At 33.3% G+C, this 19323-nt stretch overlaps 5 protein-coding genes across 40 annotated transcripts in view; 2 read left to right on the top strand and 3 right to left on the bottom strand.

The window, feature by feature from the left end:
• The window catches only part of trol (terribly reduced optic lobes), a 199836-nt gene extending 199357 nt beyond the window's left edge, over positions 1–479 (bottom strand). For all 28 annotated transcript variants that reach the window (XM_069130022.1, XM_069130029.1, XM_069130033.1 and 25 more), the window contains exon 1: positions 372–479. In XM_069130022.1, the coding sequence (XP_068986123.1) occupies positions 372–464 (93 nt within the window). In that variant the 5' untranslated portion in view covers positions 465–479. The remainder of the gene's footprint in view (positions 1–371) is intronic.
• A 1384-nt stretch (positions 480–1863) lies between these two features.
• On the top strand, positions 1864–7051 carry pea (ATP-dependent RNA helicase pea). Of its 2 annotated transcripts, XM_069130190.1 has the most exons (13): positions 1864–2102; positions 2409–2535; positions 2734–2819; positions 2900–3646; positions 3720–3961; positions 4039–4343; positions 4425–4854; positions 4918–5176; positions 5246–5736; positions 5826–6158; positions 6219–6422; positions 6499–6679; positions 6752–7051. In XM_069130190.1, exons 2-13 carry the CDS (start codon positions 2442–2444, stop codon positions 6971–6973), a joined length of 3594 nt encoding a protein of 1197 aa, XP_068986291.1. In that variant the 5' UTR covers positions 1864–2102; positions 2409–2441; the 3' UTR covers positions 6974–7051. The 2 variants fall into 2 exon arrangements, with proteins under 2 accessions (XP_068986291.1, XP_068986290.1); XM_069130189.1 differs by lacking the exon at positions 1864–2102 and having other exon boundaries at positions 2226–2535.
• Positions 6963–10506, bottom strand: LOC138188435 (dnaJ homolog subfamily C member 1). Its single transcript, XM_069130196.1, has 7 exons — positions 10105–10506; positions 9921–10022; positions 9057–9275; positions 8739–8983; positions 8344–8638; positions 8053–8271; positions 6963–7980 (listed from the first exon to the last, which is right to left on the bottom strand). The coding sequence occupies exons 1-7, from the start codon at positions 10252–10254 to the stop codon at positions 7915–7917; spliced, it is 1296 nt and encodes a 431-aa protein (XP_068986297.1). The 5' UTR covers positions 10255–10506; the 3' UTR covers positions 6963–7914.
• Positions 10507–11218: 712 nt separating this feature from the next.
• Positions 11219–15282, top strand: LOC138188436 (leucine-rich repeat flightless-interacting protein 2). 7 transcript variants are annotated; one of them, XM_069130197.1, is made up of 10 exons: positions 11219–11586; positions 11861–12161; positions 12585–12771; positions 13269–13395; positions 13472–13611; positions 13714–13977; positions 14056–14197; positions 14276–14401; positions 14513–14727; positions 14818–15282. In XM_069130197.1, exons 3-10 carry the CDS (start codon positions 12688–12690, stop codon positions 14926–14928), a joined length of 1209 nt encoding a protein of 402 aa, XP_068986298.1. In that variant the 5' UTR covers positions 11219–11586; positions 11861–12161; positions 12585–12687; the 3' UTR covers positions 14929–15282. The 7 variants fall into 7 exon arrangements, with proteins under 7 accessions (XP_068986298.1, XP_068986300.1, XP_068986303.1 ...); XM_069130199.1 differs by lacking the exon at positions 11861–12161; XM_069130201.1 differs by lacking the exons at positions 11219–11586; positions 11861–12161 and adding an exon at positions 11798–11816.
• LOC138188434 (targeting protein for Xklp2) lies at positions 12835–19136 on the bottom strand. 2 transcript variants are annotated; one of them, XM_069130195.1, is made up of 3 exons: positions 18935–19136; positions 16606–18857; positions 12835–12991 (listed from the first exon to the last, which is right to left on the bottom strand). In XM_069130195.1, exon 2 carries the CDS (start codon positions 18791–18793, stop codon positions 16652–16654), a length of 2142 nt encoding a protein of 713 aa, XP_068986296.1. In that variant the 5' UTR covers positions 18794–18857; positions 18935–19136; the 3' UTR covers positions 12835–12991; positions 16606–16651. The 2 variants fall into 2 exon arrangements, with proteins under 2 accessions (XP_068986296.1, XP_068986295.1); XM_069130194.1 differs by lacking the exon at positions 12835–12991 and having other exon boundaries at positions 16502–18857.
• Positions 19137–19323: the final 187 nt, after the last annotated feature.

Raw genomic sequence — 19323 nt, 5'->3', positions numbered from 1 at the left:
CTTATCTCATTTATTCAAATATTCACATCTCATTTATATACGTATATTTGTATGGTTATTTGGCTTCTGCAAATATACATTTTTAGTATATTCTGATTTTAGAAGTAATTATAGCGAACCATTATATTAATACTATTAATATAAAAACAAATAATATAATAGAAAAACGCGATGTGCAAGAAGACCTATCCTCAACTAATAAATAACACACAGAAAAAGGAAATGTTACTACTCACGAGTATAATAAATACCCGCGGTCACTGTGCTCGCAAAAAATTCTACGTAATACAACCAATCACCCGTGCCGATTCGGACCTTTCGCCCTACGACATGATTGAGTGACCGGAGGAACAAAAATACATGCGACTCACCACAGATGCGAAGAACCTGTCATCGATGCTGATCGTGATAGTCCAGAAAGTCATTATCAATGACGTCATCAAACAGGAACCATCGAAACCCATGGCACAAGTGCAGGTTACAAACAATCTGTAATAAAATATTCAATATCAGAATTTGTTTTTACGTTGCTTGTCGATATAAAATAAAGATAAAAATTGGTATTCTAATAATTGAAAAGTTCCACTTCATCCGGTAATAATTGAAGCAAAACGTATGCACAAATATTTAATTACATAATTGGAATATAATATTCAAAGCTTTCATACACTTAATAAGTTATTTGTACATTGCTGTATAGCAATTGTGTAGCAAAGATTAGTATTGATCCAATAACAAACGAAAATAAACATGTACATACGTCTGCCCTTTGTTATAATAACTCAATCATTACCAAATCTGCATAAGAAGTCGAGCAATTGATTATTAATCATCTGCATCGTTTTTGTATCGATTTAAATTATCGATTATGAATCTCCCATAGCCTCAGTGCTGTAAACCGCTAGTCTTTCGTCAGCGAATAATCTATACAAAGGAAAACCAACAATTTCAAATAAATGTACAAAAAACCAATAACTTATAATATTTGAACAAATTATAGCAAAATAAATCAATAATAGAATTCAAATTACGGTTCAGAGGCCCGTAATATAAAGTATCCATGGCTCTAATCGTCACATATACAATCAACGATAAAAGTACAAAGAAATTTCGGAAAGCTACTTAATTTTACTAAAAATGACGATTGATAAGTGAATAAATAAAAACGTACTATTTTGATGATGCTGATAGAAGCGTAAAGATGATGATAAAATCGAAATGAAGGTACTAATAATGACGATATGACGCGACGTACACTGTCTCCACGAATTTCAATACTAATCCTAAATTACCAATCGTGGAGACTCTAATATAGCCTCCGCCAATAGGAGCGCTCGGTTTGAGTTTGCAATATTTTCTGCCAATAGGAACGGACTTCCTTCTATATGAGCGCGCGATAATTCAATCTAATCAAATGGTCAAATTAATTAAATTGTTAAATAAACAACATATTTAAGATAATGTTCATTGCCAATTGCGAATAAAATTATGCTCTTAACGGAAAATTTTCGTGTATTATACCTATCTATTATTAAATAAAATATGGTATAGTAAAGTAGGCTACAGTAAAAGTAACACTACGATATATTATTTAAATATTCATACTGTTATTAATATATATATATATTATTAATAAGTAATTAAAACTTACAATAATTAAAAGAAAAAAGTGAGAAAGATTACTCTACCGTGTTTTATGAATGTATTTATTTAATAGAATAGTTATTATTATTAAAAATTCTTAATAATTAATCATTTAGAATAGTCGTTAAGAATTAAGTGCAAAATTATGATAAAAAAAGGAAATATACATATATAATACTAGAGAAGAAATAAGAGTGTTTAAGCCCGTAGTTCTAGTTGTTTCACAGTACAGGTGTTGTATCTTGCGGCTAAGTGCTGAAGGCGTCAAACGCTAGCATATACAAGAATCTATAAAATTAGAGATCTGCCCTGTTTGGTTGTACGCTGACATATACAAGAATCTATGTATTTAAATTTAAAGTTAGAGCATTGACTAAGAAAACGATAGCTGGTATATTCGGCTGTGGTTCCTTTATGTTAGAGTACTATTCCGAGAACAACCAGAACTGCTCATAAGCGTAAGCATTTTCATTTTCTCTCTGGTAATACATGTTCAGTTTATTTTCTGCAGCTAAAATATTTTGTTACTGATAAGTGTTAAAGTTATTTCCTACAACAAAATTTTTTTATTACTGACACTCGTTAAGGACATTTCCTGCATAATAATGATAATAACATAGTTCCAAATGCTTCCGTAATGTTTTTATGGCAAATGTTATACTTCATAACGCGTGTACATTGATTCCAAGCATAATTTCACGAAAGAATGGTTTGAATTGAAATTTCCAATATCATGTATTAATTTATATGTTTCAAATACTTAGTATTGGTATAAGCAGATAAGTGAAAGCACGAAAATGGATGAAGTTGCAAAGCTCGAACATCTGTCTTTGGTTTCAAAAATATGCACGGAATTGGAAAATCACTTAGGACTAAATGACAAAGATTTGGGTATGGGATATAATTTTATTTATATTAATAAAAACACAGATTTTGTTACTCTAATACAAATATATCCTATGTTCTCTTAATTCTCATAAAGTCTCTCATTGTTTACATTTTGTTGTTGACTAGATTATATATAAACTATATTTAATTATTAATTATATTACATTATTATAATTATAAATTATATTCTCTTTCCTACAGCTGAATTCATAATCCATTTGGCAGAGAAAAATGATACATTTGATAAATTTAAAAAAGTTCTCATTGAAAATGGTGCTGAATTTTCTGTAAGTAATTTATGAAGCTTATCCTTTTATCCCTTTGTTCCTTTATCTACCTGCATTGTAACGTTCAATTATTCATTTAGGAATCTTTTATGGCCAATTTGCTAAGAATAATACAACATATGAAGCCAACTAAATTGGAGGAGAAATCATTGAAACCTCCGACAAAGCAAGATGAACTAGCTCAAAAATTCCCTGCCCTAGCACTGCCAAACGAGGAACCAAAAATTGTGGATGAAAAAGAACTCAAAGACGATGATATAGTCAGCAGTGCTATGGCAAGTTTGGAGGAACTAGCACCATCAAAAAAGTCTAACAAAGAAGATAGCAAGAAAGAGAACCAATCAATCGATAATATAGATAAGAAGAACAAACACACAAGAAGAAGTAGATCAAGAGATAGAAGAAGACACAGATCACGTTCATCAGGTCGCAGAGACAGAAGGCATAGGTCTAGATCTCGTTCAAGGTCACGAGATCGTTCAAGATCCAGAGATAGAAGACGTCACAGGTCCAGAGATCGTAAAAGATCTAGGTCACGAGACAGAAAATTTCATAGGGACAAATATTCCAATAAACTTGATCGATCTAGATCGCGATCTGTAGAGGAACTTTCCATGGATCCAGAAGTAGGCAAGATCTATTCAGGCAAAGTAGCTAATATCGTACCTTTTGGTTGTTTTGTTCAATTGGAGGGTTTGAAACGAAGGTGGGAAGGGCTTGTTCATATCTCACAATTAAGAAGAGAAGGAAGAGTCGCCAGTGCTAGCGATGTAGTATCTAGGGGTCAGAAGGTGCTCGTGAAAGTGCTCAATATTGGTGGACAAAAGGTATACAAACTTATAAAATGAAGTAAATATATTTTTAAATAGATTTAGGGCTTTACTAATTGAGTTTTAATAGGTTTCTTTAAGTATGAAGGATGTTGATCAGGAAACCGGCAGGGATCTGAATCCTGTTGTGGCTATTACCAAAACTGAAGAAGATGAGAAACATTTGAGAAATCCAGATAGGCCTACTTCCTTGTTAGAACTCCAGGGTAATTGGGACGAGGACGAAACTTATTCTAGAAAACGTGTGCAGAGATTGTCTTCTCCAGAAAAGTGGGAAATTAAACAAATGCTTGCTGCATCTTGTATCGATAGGTATTTCTAAAATTAATTAAATAATTAAATTTCTTGATGTAGTAACTTCATTGTTTGAACTTTACCTTTTTCTATAGGAGTGAATTGCCAGAATTCGATACCGAAACAGGAATCCTCCCACGAGAAGACGATGAAGAAGAAGACGTTGAAATAGAGTTAGTGGAAGAAGAGCCACCATTTTTACATGGCCATGGAAGAGCTCTTGGAGACTTAAGTCCTGTCCGTATAGTAAAAAATCCTGATGGTTCTTTAGCGCAAGCTGCAATGATGCAGAGTGCTTTAGCAAAGGAAAGGAGGGAACAAAAAATGTTGCAAAGAGAACAGGAAATGGATTCTGTTCCAACAGGTCTGAACAAAAATTGGATTGACCCTCTACCAGAAGGTAATCTATTTATTTCTACGTACACTTAAAAACTTTTTAATATAAAATACTTTAACAATACAGTTTTTATAAATTGTATAGCTGAAAGTAGAACACTAGCTGCGAACATGCGTGGAATCGGCCTTCAAACACAAGATTTGCCCGAGTGGAAGAAACACGTGATAGGAGGAAAAAAGTCTTCGTTTGGAAAGAAAACAAATTTAACTCTTCTTGAACAGCGTCAGAGCTTGCCAATATATAAACTCAGGGATGATTTAGTTAAAGCTGTGACGGATAATCAAATTTTAATCGTAATTGGAGAAACAGGGTCAGGAAAGACCACGCAAATTACACAGTATTTAGCAGAAGCAGGATTCACAGCCCGTGGAAAGATCGGCTGTACTCAACCTAGAAGAGTGGCTGCCATGTCAGTTGCCAAAAGAGTAGCGGAAGAATTCGGTTGTCGTTTAGGACAAGAAGTTGGCTACACGATTCGTTTTGAAGACTGTACTGGTCCAGAAACCAACATAAAGTAAGTAATACGTTCTTCAGTTGCATAGATACAAATATTCAATATTAATGTTCAATTTTGTAGGTATATGACTGATGGTATGTTGCTAAGAGAATGTCTCATGGATTTGGATTTGAAGACATACTCTGTAATTATGTTGGATGAGGCACATGAACGTACCATTCACACGGACGTTCTTTTTGGATTGCTGAAACAAGCTGTAGGGAGAAGGCCAGATTTAAAGCTAATCGTTACAAGTGCAACTTTGGATGCTGTCAAATTTTCACAATACTTTTTCGAAGCACCGATCTTCACTATTCCTGGTAGAACATTCGAAGTTGAAGTAAGTGATTCAAATCTATGTCTAAAAGTTTTTATAACTGAAAGTATTAATTGAAATTATTTTAAACAGGTCATGTACACCAAAGAACCAGAAACAGACTATCTGGATGCCGCATTGATAACAGTAATGCAGATACATTTGAGAGAACCTCCAGGAGACATACTTCTATTCCTAACTGGTCAAGAAGAAATCGACACAGCTTGTGAAATTTTATACGAACGTATGAAATCTTTAGGTCCTGATGTTCCAGAGTTAATCATTTTGCCCGTGTATTCGGCGCTTCCTTCGGAGATGCAGACGAGAATATTTGAACCAGCTCCACCTGGTTCCAGAAAAGTGGTAATAGCCACCAATATAGCGGAAACTAGTTTAACTATCGATGGAATTTATTACGTAGTTGATCCAGGATTTGTGAAACAGAAGGTCTATAATTCTAAAACTGGAATGGATAGTCTTATAGTAACACCAATAAGTCAAGCAGCTGCGAAACAAAGAGCAGGGAGGGCTGGCAGAACTGGTCCGGGAAAATGTTATAGACTTTATACCGAAAGGGCTTATAGGTATTTGGCTTAAATTTTACAAATACTTTGAAATACTCTATATTTGAAAATATACAACAAATAAACTATTTAATTATAATTCTTTCTAGGGACGAAATGCTTCCGACGCCGGTTCCAGAAATCCAACGTACTAATTTAGCAACCACGGTATTGCAATTAAAGACTATGGGCATCAATGATCTATTACACTTTGATTTTATGGATGCTCCACCTGTCGAATCGCTGATTATGGCTTTGGAATCTCTACACAGCTTAAGTGCATTAGATAACGAAGGTTTGTTAACCAGATTAGGAAGAAGGATGGCAGAGTTTCCTCTGGAACCTAATTTATCTAAAATGCTTATTATGAGCGTACATCTTCAATGCTCTGATGAGATATTGACCATCGTCAGCATGTTATCTGTTCAGAACGTCTTCTACAGGTAAGAAATGATATCAGACGAGAATCGCGAACGAATGTTTAATTTTTGTAATTTTTCTAGACCGAAAGATAAACAAGCCTTAGCAGATCAAAAGAAAGCAAAATTCAACCAACCGGAGGGCGATCATTTAACTCTGTTGGCAGTTTATAACTCCTGGAGAAATAATAAATTTAGTAATGCATGGTGTTATGAAAATTTTGTGCAAATTAGAACTTTAAAACGCGCTCAGGATGTTCGGAAACAACTATTAGGTATAATGGACAGGTAATTATCAGTTTATTTGTAAATACAATTTTTTAATATCTAATAAGATAAACTAATTATTTATTTGGTTTATCAGACACAAATTGGACGTAGTATCTGCGGGTAAAAACACTGTAAGAATTCAGAAAGCTGTTTGTTCTGGTTTCTTCAGAAACGCCGCAAAGAAAGATCCTCAAGAAGGATATAGAACCTTGGTAGATAGCCAAGTTGTCTACATTCATCCAAGTAGCGCGTTATTTAACAGACAACCGGAATGGGTAAGTCAATGAAGGTTAGAAACGTAATTATAAAAGATACATATGACCAATTTTTTCTTTCATTTTCTATAGGTAATTTATCATGAATTGGTCCAAACTACGAAAGAATACATGAGGGAAGTGACAACTATAGACCCAAAATGGTTAGTAGAGTTTGCGCCAGCATTTTTCAAATTTAGCGATCCGACCAAACTTAGCAAGTTTAAGAAGAATCAAAGATTGGAACCACTTTATAATAAGTACGAAGAACCGAACGCTTGGCGAATATCAAGGGTTCGAAGAAGACGTAATTAAAATGTTTATTATACAATCTGTAAATAGCATTTTGTACAGTCATTATTTAAAAACTAACCAATAAATAGCTCGGATATACTAGTTGTTTTCTTCACTTCACTTCTTTGCGTATGATACAAAATTAAATATTAGTTACACAAAATGTTGCTTTCCATTTAGACAATTATAAAATATGTTCGACGTTGAAATTATAATAGTACTTCTCCATGCTTATATGTATTTATAATTTCTTAAGTAAACTAAATTACGCAGAATAATTCGTGGGCAATTATCTCGTCCATTGCAAATTTATAGCCTTTTAAATATTTACACTCATAATGCAAGAACAGGGCCCACTGTTTTACTTTATAGTATAACTCCTGGGTTAGATCTCGAAAAATATTTAAGACGGAATTTGTTTGTACTAGTTTTAACAAGTACAATACAAGTAACTTAGTTTTCAGAGTCTAATATCGACTATATTAATATAGTTCATCTATATATGTAAGTTATATTAATAGTAAAGTAAAATGTGTTATACACTTTGGCATGATTACTTTTTACAATTTGTTTTCAAAGCTAAAACGATACGGCGTATCAGTCTCAGAGAACAGGAAAGTATTTAATTATCATATCTCTTGTCAGTCTTTTCCTCTGAATTAGATATTAAATTTATTAAATAAATACATTCTCCACAAACATTTAATAATAAAATGATGTAGGAGTAATTGTTCTTTTTCGTGTATAAAGTTTCTTCTTTTTCTTAATTATTCTTAATGCGTCATCCTTGTATAAGAGTACTTTTAAGAAATCTTTAATTCACTTTGTAAAGCTTGTACAACAGCTGTGAAATATGTATCATCTTAAGATCGAAAATTATGTTTCTCTTTCATTTTTCTTTTTTGGACTTGATTGGTATTGGACTATACTTTTTGTCGAAGGAACATCTTGTACATGGCAGGCTATTGAGTATGTTGTTTCTTTTTGACTAATTCCACCAATTGTCTATACCTTGCTTGACATTCATCCTTTGGAACGCAATATCGATTATATTAAACATACGTTTGAAAAATGCGTTGTAATATATCTATATACGATACCTTGCTCTTTCCTTCAACACATTTTGCGATTTTCTCCCATCTATCTATTGATGTGCCTTTAGGATATTTTATAAGAGCCGCTTCTAGAGCTCTTTGTTGTTCTTGACTCCATTCGCTAACGCTTTCTACATTCTCGGCACGAGTCTTTATCTTTTTTGAACGTTCTTCTATAACAGTCTCCTCTGTAGACGAACCGGGTTTTAATCCTTCGTCTTTTATCTAGCAAGTACCAAAAAATTATTCATCAAGAAATTAGAATTAGAATCTATAAAAAACAGATTAGAAAATAACCTTTTTCGCCATATGTGTAACTTCGGTAACTGTACGGTTCATCGCGTCTGCAATTTTATCCCACCTCTCTGATGTACCACTGGGATACTTCTTCACGAGTTTTATTAATTCTAGTATGTCATCGTCAGTCCATAATCCCCCAGAAATAGCAGGTTTCTGATAAACGTGATTCGTTTGATCTTTCTTAAACACCTCTTTAACGCCATTACCGCTTCTTTCTTGCGGAGTGAAACCAGTTCTGCGTCTCCTCGTACGAGATGTGAATTCTGGTTCTGGTTGTTCGTTTTCTTGCATTCTGAAACAGGTCGTATAAATAAATTCTAAGCATACCTAATGGAAGGAAAATGTTTGATGGCAAATAATACATTTCATTTGAATATCATAGCTTTACTCACAATGCTTCTTCTTCTTTTTGCTTTTTCCTACGTTTTCTTTCTTCCAGTATAGTATTCATTACACGCACGATATCAGGTATGGACAACGTAAAAGCTATTATCCATCTTGGAAATTGAAACGGGAGAGTGTTCCAAATAGTCGGTGTAGGAATTTTCTCCAAAATGTCTGCCAAATCCGGCACATCCATCTTCCCTTTCTTATTCCTTTTTTGCATTTTCTGAAGTTTACTGCCCAAAACTTGTTCCTGCAACATACATTATGATAAATAGGCAAAGCAATTTAACTTCCATTAGTTTTGAGTAGTTTTTCTTACATACATATGTATATCTTTTCTCGAAATATGCGGCCCACGCAACTACATATTGTCCGATGGTAATCAGTAAAAATAAAATTATTCCTAATTCTACAAGTCCCATTTTCCGCACATGGCGGTAATAATACACGGCTGATCGCCAGTTTGGCAATCCATTAACTAGAACATTATCGTATCGCTGACGTTTCGCAGGATCTTTCAGAATATCATAAACAGCAACTAACTGGAAATGAGAGGAGGGTGGTGAAAAAATACTAAATTTATTTCCCTTCAGACACCTAAAATTCTAATCAGACATCATTTTTTATATAAAGTATCTAAGTACAAATCAGGTATCATAAAAATATAATCATTTATGGCAAATGTGATGGGAAAGTTGTAAAAACTGTAGATGAAGTTGACATTGCCTCAAAAGGTGAATTGAATTTTTCTAACTTTAGGTGATCACAATTTTGAAATTAATGCATGAAGTACAAAAATTCAAATAGTATTTTGTAGAAGAAAGTCAATATTTATATAGTATGAGAAAACATATTGCTTAAATTGCTAATTAATTGTAGTAAAATACAACTATTTAAGATAACGTATTATGATCAAAATATTCCATAAAATATGGTTCTAATTATATTATAACTTCTAAAATAAGTTGGAATATATTTATTGTATATCAAAACATACTGTTAACTTCATCTATATTTTCTAACTTTCACACCATATTTGCCATAAATGATTGTATTTTTATGATACTTATAGGACTTATAGGATGATGAATTAGAATTTTAGGTGCCCGAAGGAGTATAAATTAGGCATTTTTTGTCCTTTATCATTCGAAATGTTTATTTCAGAATTAGGACAATCTGTTACTTACTTTCCTAAACTGTTGTTCTGCATCTTCTGCAGGATTTTTATCCGGATGCAACTGCAGTGACAATCGTCTGAAAGCTTTTTTAATTTCCGAAGCATTTGCGGCCTGAAAAATTAATTCATCAACTATTTGTTTTTCATTTAGAAAATTAATTATGTAAATAAGGACAATAAAAAACGAGATAAACCTGCGGGACACCAAGCACTTCGTAGAAATTTTGATTGACCTCCTCGACAACATCGAATACTTCCAATTCGTCATTGTCCCAAGCATTTGTGACACCATATACATCGAAAAAGTATAAAATTCGAAAGATCAGTAATAATGACACTCTCATTTTTTTTTATTCGCTAAGTATGTACATTCATATCCGTTGAAAAGTTCCTCCTTTTTGATTCTAGCGCGTTAGTCACTGAAACACTATGCTATAATCATTATTTTACTCGAATTAAATCGATCTTCCGCTAACCAAAGTATGAAATATGTTAAAATGCTAAGTGCCACATCGCAAATTCAAGTGAGGTTAGATTATGGAAACGTAGGCCGTGTGTATTAAACGCGTCGACGACTGACGATATATAGGAAAAAATAGAATTTGAACTTGTGTTAGTGTATCTGTTGCACTTAACCAAAGGGTTATTTTCAATTCGCGATTTTATGATCGTCAATCTACTTTATCAACCGAGGTTACCTATAAAAGATTTTTAGTTTTTTAAATCATTTCTGATTCTGTATCCAAAATTTCACATTGAAACAAAATTCTAGAACCTTTTGAAACATCATCTTCAATTTTACAACTCAAAATGTCTATTAATACGCAAATTCATTCATCTAAAAATGTGCTATATAACATGTGAGAGAATAATTAAAGATTAAATTCAACAAACTGATTGTATGAAAAGGATTATTTTAGGTAATTTTGTTCCATGTATTAATGCAAGTAATCCGTTTAACCTTGATTACCTGGAACAATATGTGCAACAAAGTTGCTTAAGATAAGCAAGATTACGGTTTATAAGTTACCTATATAATACATGTATATAGAAATGTCCATGCTGATATAAAAGATGAAGTCAAATTTATCGAACTGGTTGTATGAAAAGGATTAGTTTAGACAAATTTCTTCTGCATATTAAACCATATAATTTATTTAATCTTGCGTACCTAGAACAATATGTACAACAAATTTGCTTAAGATAAGCAAGATTACGATTTGTAAGAGACTGTATTGCCGATAGGAATACTAACGTTAGCGCTATAATATACAGATGACTCCACCAATTTCGGTGATTCGAGGCGCGGCGCACAGTGTGCTTTTGCATTCGCATGCATCACCATCCAGGCTATTCGATCGAAAAATGTGTCTTCCGCTATATTTAAGTGCGACTGCACGCACTGTTTTTACAAGCTTTCGCCTATAGGAGGTAGAAGGTTTGACCGTGAAGTCGCGTGAGCTTAATTTGCAACGATAACTTGGAAAATTCCATGGAACCGTGAATCAACTGAACGGAAACCGCACCGAGTTAATTCCCTGGCCGCAGATGGTCATCGTGGCTCACTCTTCCGATTTCCATTGATTGTATTTATAGTGTCCTCCAGTTTATTTTTGCATGCGGCTCCTTTGAGAAAAAGATGCGCCTATCCGCTGGCTGACAGCGTTTCTCGCGTCGTAAGTCCCTTTAACCATAGGATTTTTAACATTTAGGAGAAGTCGTAGTTGTACAGAGAGAAAAAAGAAATCGAAAGAAAAAGAGAGAGAGAGAAAGAGAGGGAGAAAGAGAGAGAGAGAGAGAGAGAGAGAAAAAAGACGATTGACGACTACAGTAAGGTCTTATTTGCATGTATTCGGACTGACGTTATGTGTGGGTGTGCAAGTCTATTTAATATATATTGTTGAACGTACGAACTCGATTGCCAGACTCTTTATTTCGTTTCTGTTCTAGATTCGTGATCCTGTGTCTCATTCGTTGTTGTCGTCTTCGTCGTCGTCGTCGTCGTCGTCACTGACTTAACGACGAACGCGATTTTTTTATGGGGGAATCATTTGACGCGTTATAGCACAATAAAAGTGATCCGAACAAATACATTATTAGATCCCACTATGGAGATGTTATTCTTAGCGTGAAAACGTTGTAACGTTAGAACGACGGAAGACCGTTTTTACCTGTGCTAGATTCTTTTTACAATTCTATTTTGAACCTTCACATGTCGCCGGGTATTGTTAACCTATAATTCGTTGAAAAAGTACGAAGTTTCTCCTTTTGCAGCCTTTAATTTCAAAATTTTCTAATTTTTGAATATCGATATTCAGTAATTTTTCCTTTTGAGTCGTTTAAAATATTCAGAGTGATAACCGTTCCATTATCTATTCGTCGTCATTGTCTACGTATAAAGCATTTTTGTTGCATAATGAGTAATTATTAGCAGTCTGTAACACCACTAAATTATTCTTTGCAACAGTTAAGGCATTATCAGAATGAGTTGTCATTACGAATGAATACCCTTGCAATGTTTGAACGTTAATGCTTCATTTATGTCTGGTTGCATTGCAAACATCATTCTTCCATCTGTACAGTATATTCAATTGGTCATAATGCGTCTATTAATCATGCTTTAAATCATGCTCACATATTTCTAGCTCTAGCATATTGTCCCTTTGTCCTTTAGTGTGGTGGTTTGTCTTCTTGTACGGTGAAGGACGTGGATCTGCCTAGCAAAAGTCTGCCTGATATTCAAGCAAAATACACATATTAAAGCATTGAATACTGAAATGGAGTCTGCTATAGCTGGACGTAGGCGGACAACCGCACGACATTCAGCAGAGGATCAGGCTCTCGATCAGATAGCCAAGGAGGTATGGCTTGATTATTTTATAATAATGTAACAGAGTGGAGTTTATGAAAAAGATGATATTAAGAACTTTATAATTGTTATATTATTTCAAAACTGTATTCGTTGCCTTAACAGGAAATAAAATAAGATATTATTGTTGCTATAAGTGTGCTTGACCTTCGGTACTTAAATGTGTGCATGTTTGTAGTAGGTGGGGTTTATATCTTCTTTGATAAGTTTATCTGTAAACAAGAATGTGTAGAGACAATTACTAAATAAGTGAGATATTATATATAGTATATGTCACAAGTATTATTCTAATTAATATTTTATCTTTTAATTGTGACTAAATTAAAGTAAGTATTTGTTGATCTAAATTGATATCAGGATCTCGCATGTTATTTTTAATATCATGTGTCTAATACAGTGTTTCTATATCATGTGTTAATGTGTTAATAATAAATTGAATGTGAAACTATGTTTTTGGTAACAGGATGGATTTTCCATACATACTTTCAGGCAGAAGCTAGATTAGCTGCTCGAAGACAGGCAAGAGCGGAAGCTAGAGAAATACGAATGCGGGAGTTAGAAAGACAACAGAAAGAGGCAGAGGAAAATGCAGATAGGGTGTACGACATGTGTTCAGGTATCTATCCAAAAAAATTAATTCTACATAGAATGTTAGAAACGAAATAAAACACATTATTTTCGCAATTTTTCAGCTGATGTGAATAGAACAATGAGAGTAACACCTGATTCTGTGAGGTCGTCGCGTCTCCTCACGAATTCTAACAATTTCCAATCCAGTCGAAGATCTTCTGAAGATTCACTGGAAGATGCTGGCCTAAGCAGAGACCTCAGGGTACTAACATTTTTATCTTGCAATTCATATTAGGATAAAAAAACACCATGTGTTCGTTTATTTAAATATGTACAAGCCTTCCTCCGAATTTTTCCTTTGTAGTTAGAATTGAAAGAATTTGAAGAAAAATTTAGAAAGGCGATGATAGCCAATGCTCAGTTAGACAATGAAAAATCTTCGTATGCTTACCAAGTCGATCTATTGAAAGACAAATTGGAGGAACTAGAGGAGACGGTTGCACAACTTCGTAGGGAACTTAGAGAAAAGAATCGCGAGTCTGAACAGTTAAAAAGACTCAGTCAAACATTGAAAGACGAGTTAGATGTATGCCATGCACAATTAATAGAAAGAGATGCGCTTATACAAGTAAGTAAGCGATAATCTCAAATAAATATGTCGTACTTTTCATTTTAATTCTGTAATTAAAAACTAAAATTATTTTAGGAAAACGGTTTAGTTATTGTCGACGATGAAGGAAGTGAGAACGAAGATAATGAAATTGAGAACGGTCCACGTCCAAGACGAAGAGTACTAGTCAGTACAGAAGCAGCAGAATTATTGCAAAACGCTGGAAAGGGTTCACTAGGTATGCACAATTATAAAAGATGAAGAATATTTTTGAAATAAAAAGATATATGAGAGAATGTTTTATCATAAATCATAGATGTCCGGCTGAGAAAATTTGCTTCTGAAAAAAAAGAATTGCAAGATGAGATACGACATCTTAGATTGGAACTAGAGGAGACAAGAAATCGTATTAGGTCCGAAAGATCGCCTGGTTCAGTATTAGGTTTGTATACCTACTATAAAATACACCGCACTTATACTATAGCATATTATAAAATTTCCTTTTATATTGTTTAGTGTACCTATAATTATATTTCATAATTGTTTCTTCTAGGTTGCTTATCAGACTCCGAAGATGTGCAACGTGAAGCAAACAAGCTTTTGGCCGATTATAAGTTCAAGCTTCAAAAAGCTGAACAAGATATGTCTACTTTGCAAGCTACTGTAGCCAGGCTAGAAAGTCAAGTAATACGTTATAAGTCAGCAGCAGAGGCATCTGAAAAAGCGGAGGATGAACTGAAAGTAGAAAAGAGAAAGTTACAAAGAGAAGTAAGCGAAAACTCTCTGCGAATTTTAATCCTTTGTAATTTAATTTGAACATTCTCGCCAGATAAATCGGAAAAAATCTGTTTCTTATAGGTCAGAGAGACTCAAGGCCGTGTAGAAGAACTGGAAACGGCAAATTCTCATTTACAGAGGCGATTGGATAAACTTAAAAACGCAAAATCCGCTCTGTTGAAGGAACTTTGACGGGACGACTTCTTGGGGTCTGTACAATGAGTCTGCCATTTTTCGATTCACTGGGAACCGTGCGCCGATGTTGCCTCACACAACATGAGATACTACTTAACGCATTGAAATATAATTTATGCGAACGGAACACGTACATATAGTAATCGTTACGCGGATTTTACCATGATTTTAATTGATTTTTAATTGTACAATACTGCATACAAGTATGGCATTCCAAAATGGCCACCGCTGTGCAATGGTCTATTGGGATGCCATATTTGGATTAATTATACGCTAAACTGCTGTGAAAAGAAGTCGCTGTTTTATATTCAACACGTTCTTTTCTTTCATTAATTTTTTTTTTTTTTTTTTTTTTGACACTAACAATTATTCTGCATTTCTTAGTAAAAGAAAGAAAAAAAGAAAAAAACGAAGAAAAAAGAAGTAACAGCCTTTTCAATGCATTTCAAACACCGAATACTTTTTCGTTAATTTTGCGAACAGTTATGGAGTCGATTCGTAATATGTATATTATTTTGAGGAAAAATATTCTGACTCGTGTATTATAAATGGAATTAAATATTTTCCATGCCTTTATTTTTTGAGGCACAATCTTTCATGTTACTTTAGTTTTTGCTCATTGGAGCTACTGCGATGGAAACTTGAAGATAACCGTATAATAGTTATTCAGAATAATTTATGATATACGGGTCAATTAAAACATTGCGTACGTCAATGAGTGTAATTTTTGTGTTACATCGAATAATTTATAAACGATATTTCTACAGATACAAAATATTTATAACTTCTACGAGAACCGTGTTAATAGTTAAAGCTAGAATTTCGAATGGAAGCAACCAATCTACAATATTCATTTTCTACTATCGATCGTCTACTGTGAAATCTTGATAAACGTTTTTAATTTTTTATATCGTATTGTCGTATCTAAAAAATCGATATTAGATTGTATGCCAAATAGAATGATAAAGATAACTGGAACATCTGAAATTGATGGAAGAAAAAATATTTCTGCTGATTGTGGTGTTAAAGTTGTTAATGATAGCATTTTTAATCGATTGAATTGTCTCCAGAACTGAACTTTTTATTCCTCTGACTGATGCGAAGCAAAAGAAAGTAGATGTATGATAGTGTGGTCTTTGTACATTCGAAATAAATTAAACTATGTTGTTGAAGCTATATAATATTCTTGGTATATAAATTTATTATATATATTTTATGTGATATAAAAGAGAAGTACTAAAAATGTCATTTACGTCCTTATCAATTAGAGATATATCTGAAAAAAGTAATCCAGCAAATCAAAAAAATAATGAAATAACAAATCTTATTTGTGTCATATTTAGCTAATACAAGTTATTTTCGAATTTATGGCGAATCATGAAATATTTAATTACATTCAATCGTCATTTCTAAGTGTAAATATGTATAAATTGTTTAGTTTTCTTTTTAATTTGTTTTTTAGCATTTAAATTATCTAAACGGTAAAAATAAAAATTTTCAGTTTTAGATACAAAATTACAAAAAAAAAAGATACAGCTTTTTTATTGTGATTCGAAGCTCGATTGCACCATTCTCCATAAAAAAATTACTTTATTATGATACTGTATACGAGAGTTCAAATATTTCCTACAACTCAAAGAAGTATTACCTAACAAATCATGTCGTGTTACTTACATATAGTCAATACATAATTAACTTGTATATTGTATGTTGATTAAAATTAAGAAACGGCTTTTGCTTTGTTTCTAATTCCCAATGCAGGGCTTTGTGGATTGGTTATAGGCTTGGTTGATTTTACAATATTTATAGGTTTATATACTGGCATTGGTCTAGCTTTCACCTCTGCCATTTTGCGCAGCTCTGCTCTTTCCATTTTTTCTTTCAATAATTTATTCTTTTCTTCCTGCATTTTCTTTGCTTCAAATTCCTGCTCCCTCTTCTTGATCTTGTCATCAAATTCGTTCCTTTTTTGAACTCTTTTCATTGTATTTAATTCAACTTTATTAACCTTGTTCTGGACATTGTTTAATTTTTTATTTTTGGTATCTATTAAGCTTGTGCTGGTTCTATTTACTGTCACCTTCTTTCTAGTGCTTATGTCCATTAATGTATTGTTCATAATATTAGGCTGCTTATTTTCTTGGTTACTGTAGCTTTTTATTTGTCTGGTTCCAAGTTCCTTAGAGACACTTACCTTGTCCTTGCTTCGTATATTATCTTTAGATAAACCATGAATCACAACAGGTTTAAAGCTTGGAACAGGATTGGCATGGAATACTCTAGCCTTTTTATCCTGTTCCTCTAACTGCTTAATAAATTCTTCTTTCTTCTTAGCAAGGAATTTGTTTCTTTCTTCAAAACTAAATGGACATGTAGCTACCGTTCTCCTTTTTGAACTCTGCTCTTTAACTGTATTTGTTGGCTTTAGAAATTTAGGTGCGGGTCTCGCATGAAACTCTGTCTTTACTTTATTTACTCCCTGAGTGTGAAAATTTTTCAGTTTTTCTTCCTTTCTTATCTGAAATTCCTTGTTGCAAGTGTTAGAATTGAATTTTGTGTCCTTTGTGTTATCTGCAACAACTTCTACACAAGGATTTTCCTTCTTAGAGGAAATACTTGAGCTACTGGTGGAAGGAGTGATGGGAACAATCTTTTTGTGTTCCTTGGCATTTGTATTCTGTTGCAAATTTAGGGATGGTCCTGCTGTATGACGTATTCTCTTAGACTGAGTCAAATGAAACTCTTCCGTAACTGTAGTTGGTTTTTTAGGCACTTTTTTCAACACTGACCGACCCTTTAAGATATTAATTGGTACAGGATTTGCTTTGATTTGATGCTTCTTCATTTCTTCAAACTCCAACTCTTCTCTTTCTTGCTGACTCAAGATATTACCTCTTCTCCTTCTCTGTTTGCATCTTAATGCAGGAGAAACTGGATAAGTGAGCTTCAGCGGTGATCGTTTCAATTTCATCAATGGACCAGGCTTCATATCCTTGTTACTGAGAGTACGGAATCTCTGCGGTGTTACATTTTGAAACTTAGAAATCGCCTCTGCTAAACTTACAAACTGATTTGAACGTTTTCGGTTCTTTATCATCTTTGTTATACCATATTGACAAGTAAGTACCTTTGGTTGTGATTTACCCAATGAGTGTCGTTTTTTATTAAATAAATTGGATTCTCTTTTTGAAAGTGATACAATTTTATAAGATAATCTTTTCTCTGAAAGATTATCTTTTGCTGAAGTATCAACTTTTGATTTTATTACTAATTTATCTTTATTTTTTGCAAATGCAGTTTGTAAAGCATTTTTCTTTTCCATATCATTTGCCTGAACGTCTTTCAATGAAGACTTACCAAGAACTGTGTTCTTTGCCTGTAACATGCGCTGCTTAATCCTTTCAGGTACAGCCTTTTTAATTTTATGATTTGCCATTGATACTTTAAATTCAGCGGTCAGATCTGTTATTGATATATTCCATGTCTGATGAATTTTGCTGGACCTTTCATCTAACTTTAAGTCTTTCATAGCTCTGTCTAATTGATGATCTTCCTTAACTTTCTCTACAGAATGCATTTTATTTTCATGAGGTATAAAATATGCTATACTACAATGAGCAGGAGTTTCTGGTTCTAAACTGTCATCAAACTTTGTTTCATTGACAGATTGCTCAGTTTTGCTTTCTTGCATATATGAGAAAGATGGAGTGGAATCAATAGTAGATTTCAAAAGTATTTGAGGATCGTGCACCTCGTGTTCTTTTTCGAAATAACTATCACAACAAACCTGAGGACTACATGTAAAATCTGCCCACTGTGGAGCACAACAGTTCTCCATCATATCAAAAAAATTTGAATTCATGGATTAAATTTTCAAATAAGTATTACAACAAACTACCGTAAGGTGGATATTATTCAAACACAATCTACAAAAAAAGCGCGAAGATAATAAAAAAAACTTAGAAACGTTATTCTATTTGTATATGTTAAAGTTTATATGTACCTTTGGAATAAGTAGCAAGCACTTAAGCTGCAATTTTTACACGATTTCGTGTAATTAAACGTTTATCTGGTCCAGTAGTTCTTTCACAATTCTTTAAATAACTAATTCTATAAAAAAAACTTCTTTCCAGGATATTTACTTTTCAAACACCGAAAATCCTGGTAACTGGTCAACGTAGACGTTGACGAATTTAAGTTTGAAATTTTTTGACCTTCCATCTAATTGGCTGGAAATAATGTACATAATATAAAAGTTAAAGATCTCTATTATTCCTATAGGAATTTTGTTCGTTATTGTACGTCAAGGTTGGCAATATTAGTATATAGTGACTTAACACTCCGTGACTGTTACATGAAAAGGTGCCACAAAACATGACAACTGCGCATCTT

Source organism: Bombus flavifrons, chromosome 16 (assembly GCF_040668555.2).
Source record: "Bombus flavifrons isolate JBK064 chromosome 16, iyBomFlav1_principal, whole genome shotgun sequence".
Classification (NCBI taxonomy): Eukaryota; Metazoa; Arthropoda; class Insecta; order Hymenoptera; family Apidae; genus Bombus; species Bombus flavifrons.
This window is presented reverse-complemented; position numbering and strand designations above follow the sequence as displayed.

What these genes read in the sequence shown, in the direction of transcription:
- LOC138188435 (XM_069130196.1), bottom strand. Translation starts at nt 10,254, where the DNA reads ATGAGAGTGTCATTATTACTGATCTTTCGAATTTTATACTTTTTCGAT. An exon ending in CAGAACAACAGTTTAGGAAA is followed by an intron (nt 9,276 to 9,920) that starts GTAAGTAACAGA and finishes TCTCATTTCCAG; the next exon opens with TTAGTTGCTGTTTATGATAT. An exon ending in TTACACATATGGCGAAAAAG is followed by an intron (nt 8,272 to 8,343) that starts GTTATTTTCTAA and finishes GGTACTTGCTAG; the next exon opens with ATAAAAGACGAAGGATTAAA.
- pea (XM_069130190.1), top strand. Translation starts at nt 2,442, where the DNA reads ATGGATGAAGTTGCAAAGCTCGAACATCTGTCTTTGGTTTCAAAAATA. An exon ending in ACTAAATGACAAAGATTTGG is followed by an intron (nt 2,536 to 2,733) that starts GTATGGGATATA and finishes TCTTTCCTACAG; the next exon opens with CTGAATTCATAATCCATTTG. An exon ending in TCAATATTGGTGGACAAAAG is followed by an intron (nt 3,647 to 3,719) that starts GTATACAAACTT and finishes GAGTTTTAATAG; the next exon opens with GTTTCTTTAAGTATGAAGGA.
- LOC138188436 (XM_069130199.1), top strand. Translation starts at nt 12,688, where the DNA reads ATGGAGTCTGCTATAGCTGGACGTAGGCGGACAACCGCACGACATTCA. An exon ending in GCCTAAGCAGAGACCTCAGG is followed by an intron (nt 13,612 to 13,713) that starts GTACTAACATTT and finishes TTTCCTTTGTAG; the next exon opens with TTAGAATTGAAAGAATTTGA. An exon ending in AGAGAAAGTTACAAAGAGAA is followed by an intron (nt 14,728 to 14,817) that starts GTAAGCGAAAAC and finishes TGTTTCTTATAG; the next exon opens with GTCAGAGAGACTCAAGGCCG.
- LOC138188434 (XM_069130195.1), bottom strand. Translation starts at nt 18,793, where the DNA reads ATGAATTCAAATTTTTTTGATATGATGGAGAACTGTTGTGCTCCACAG.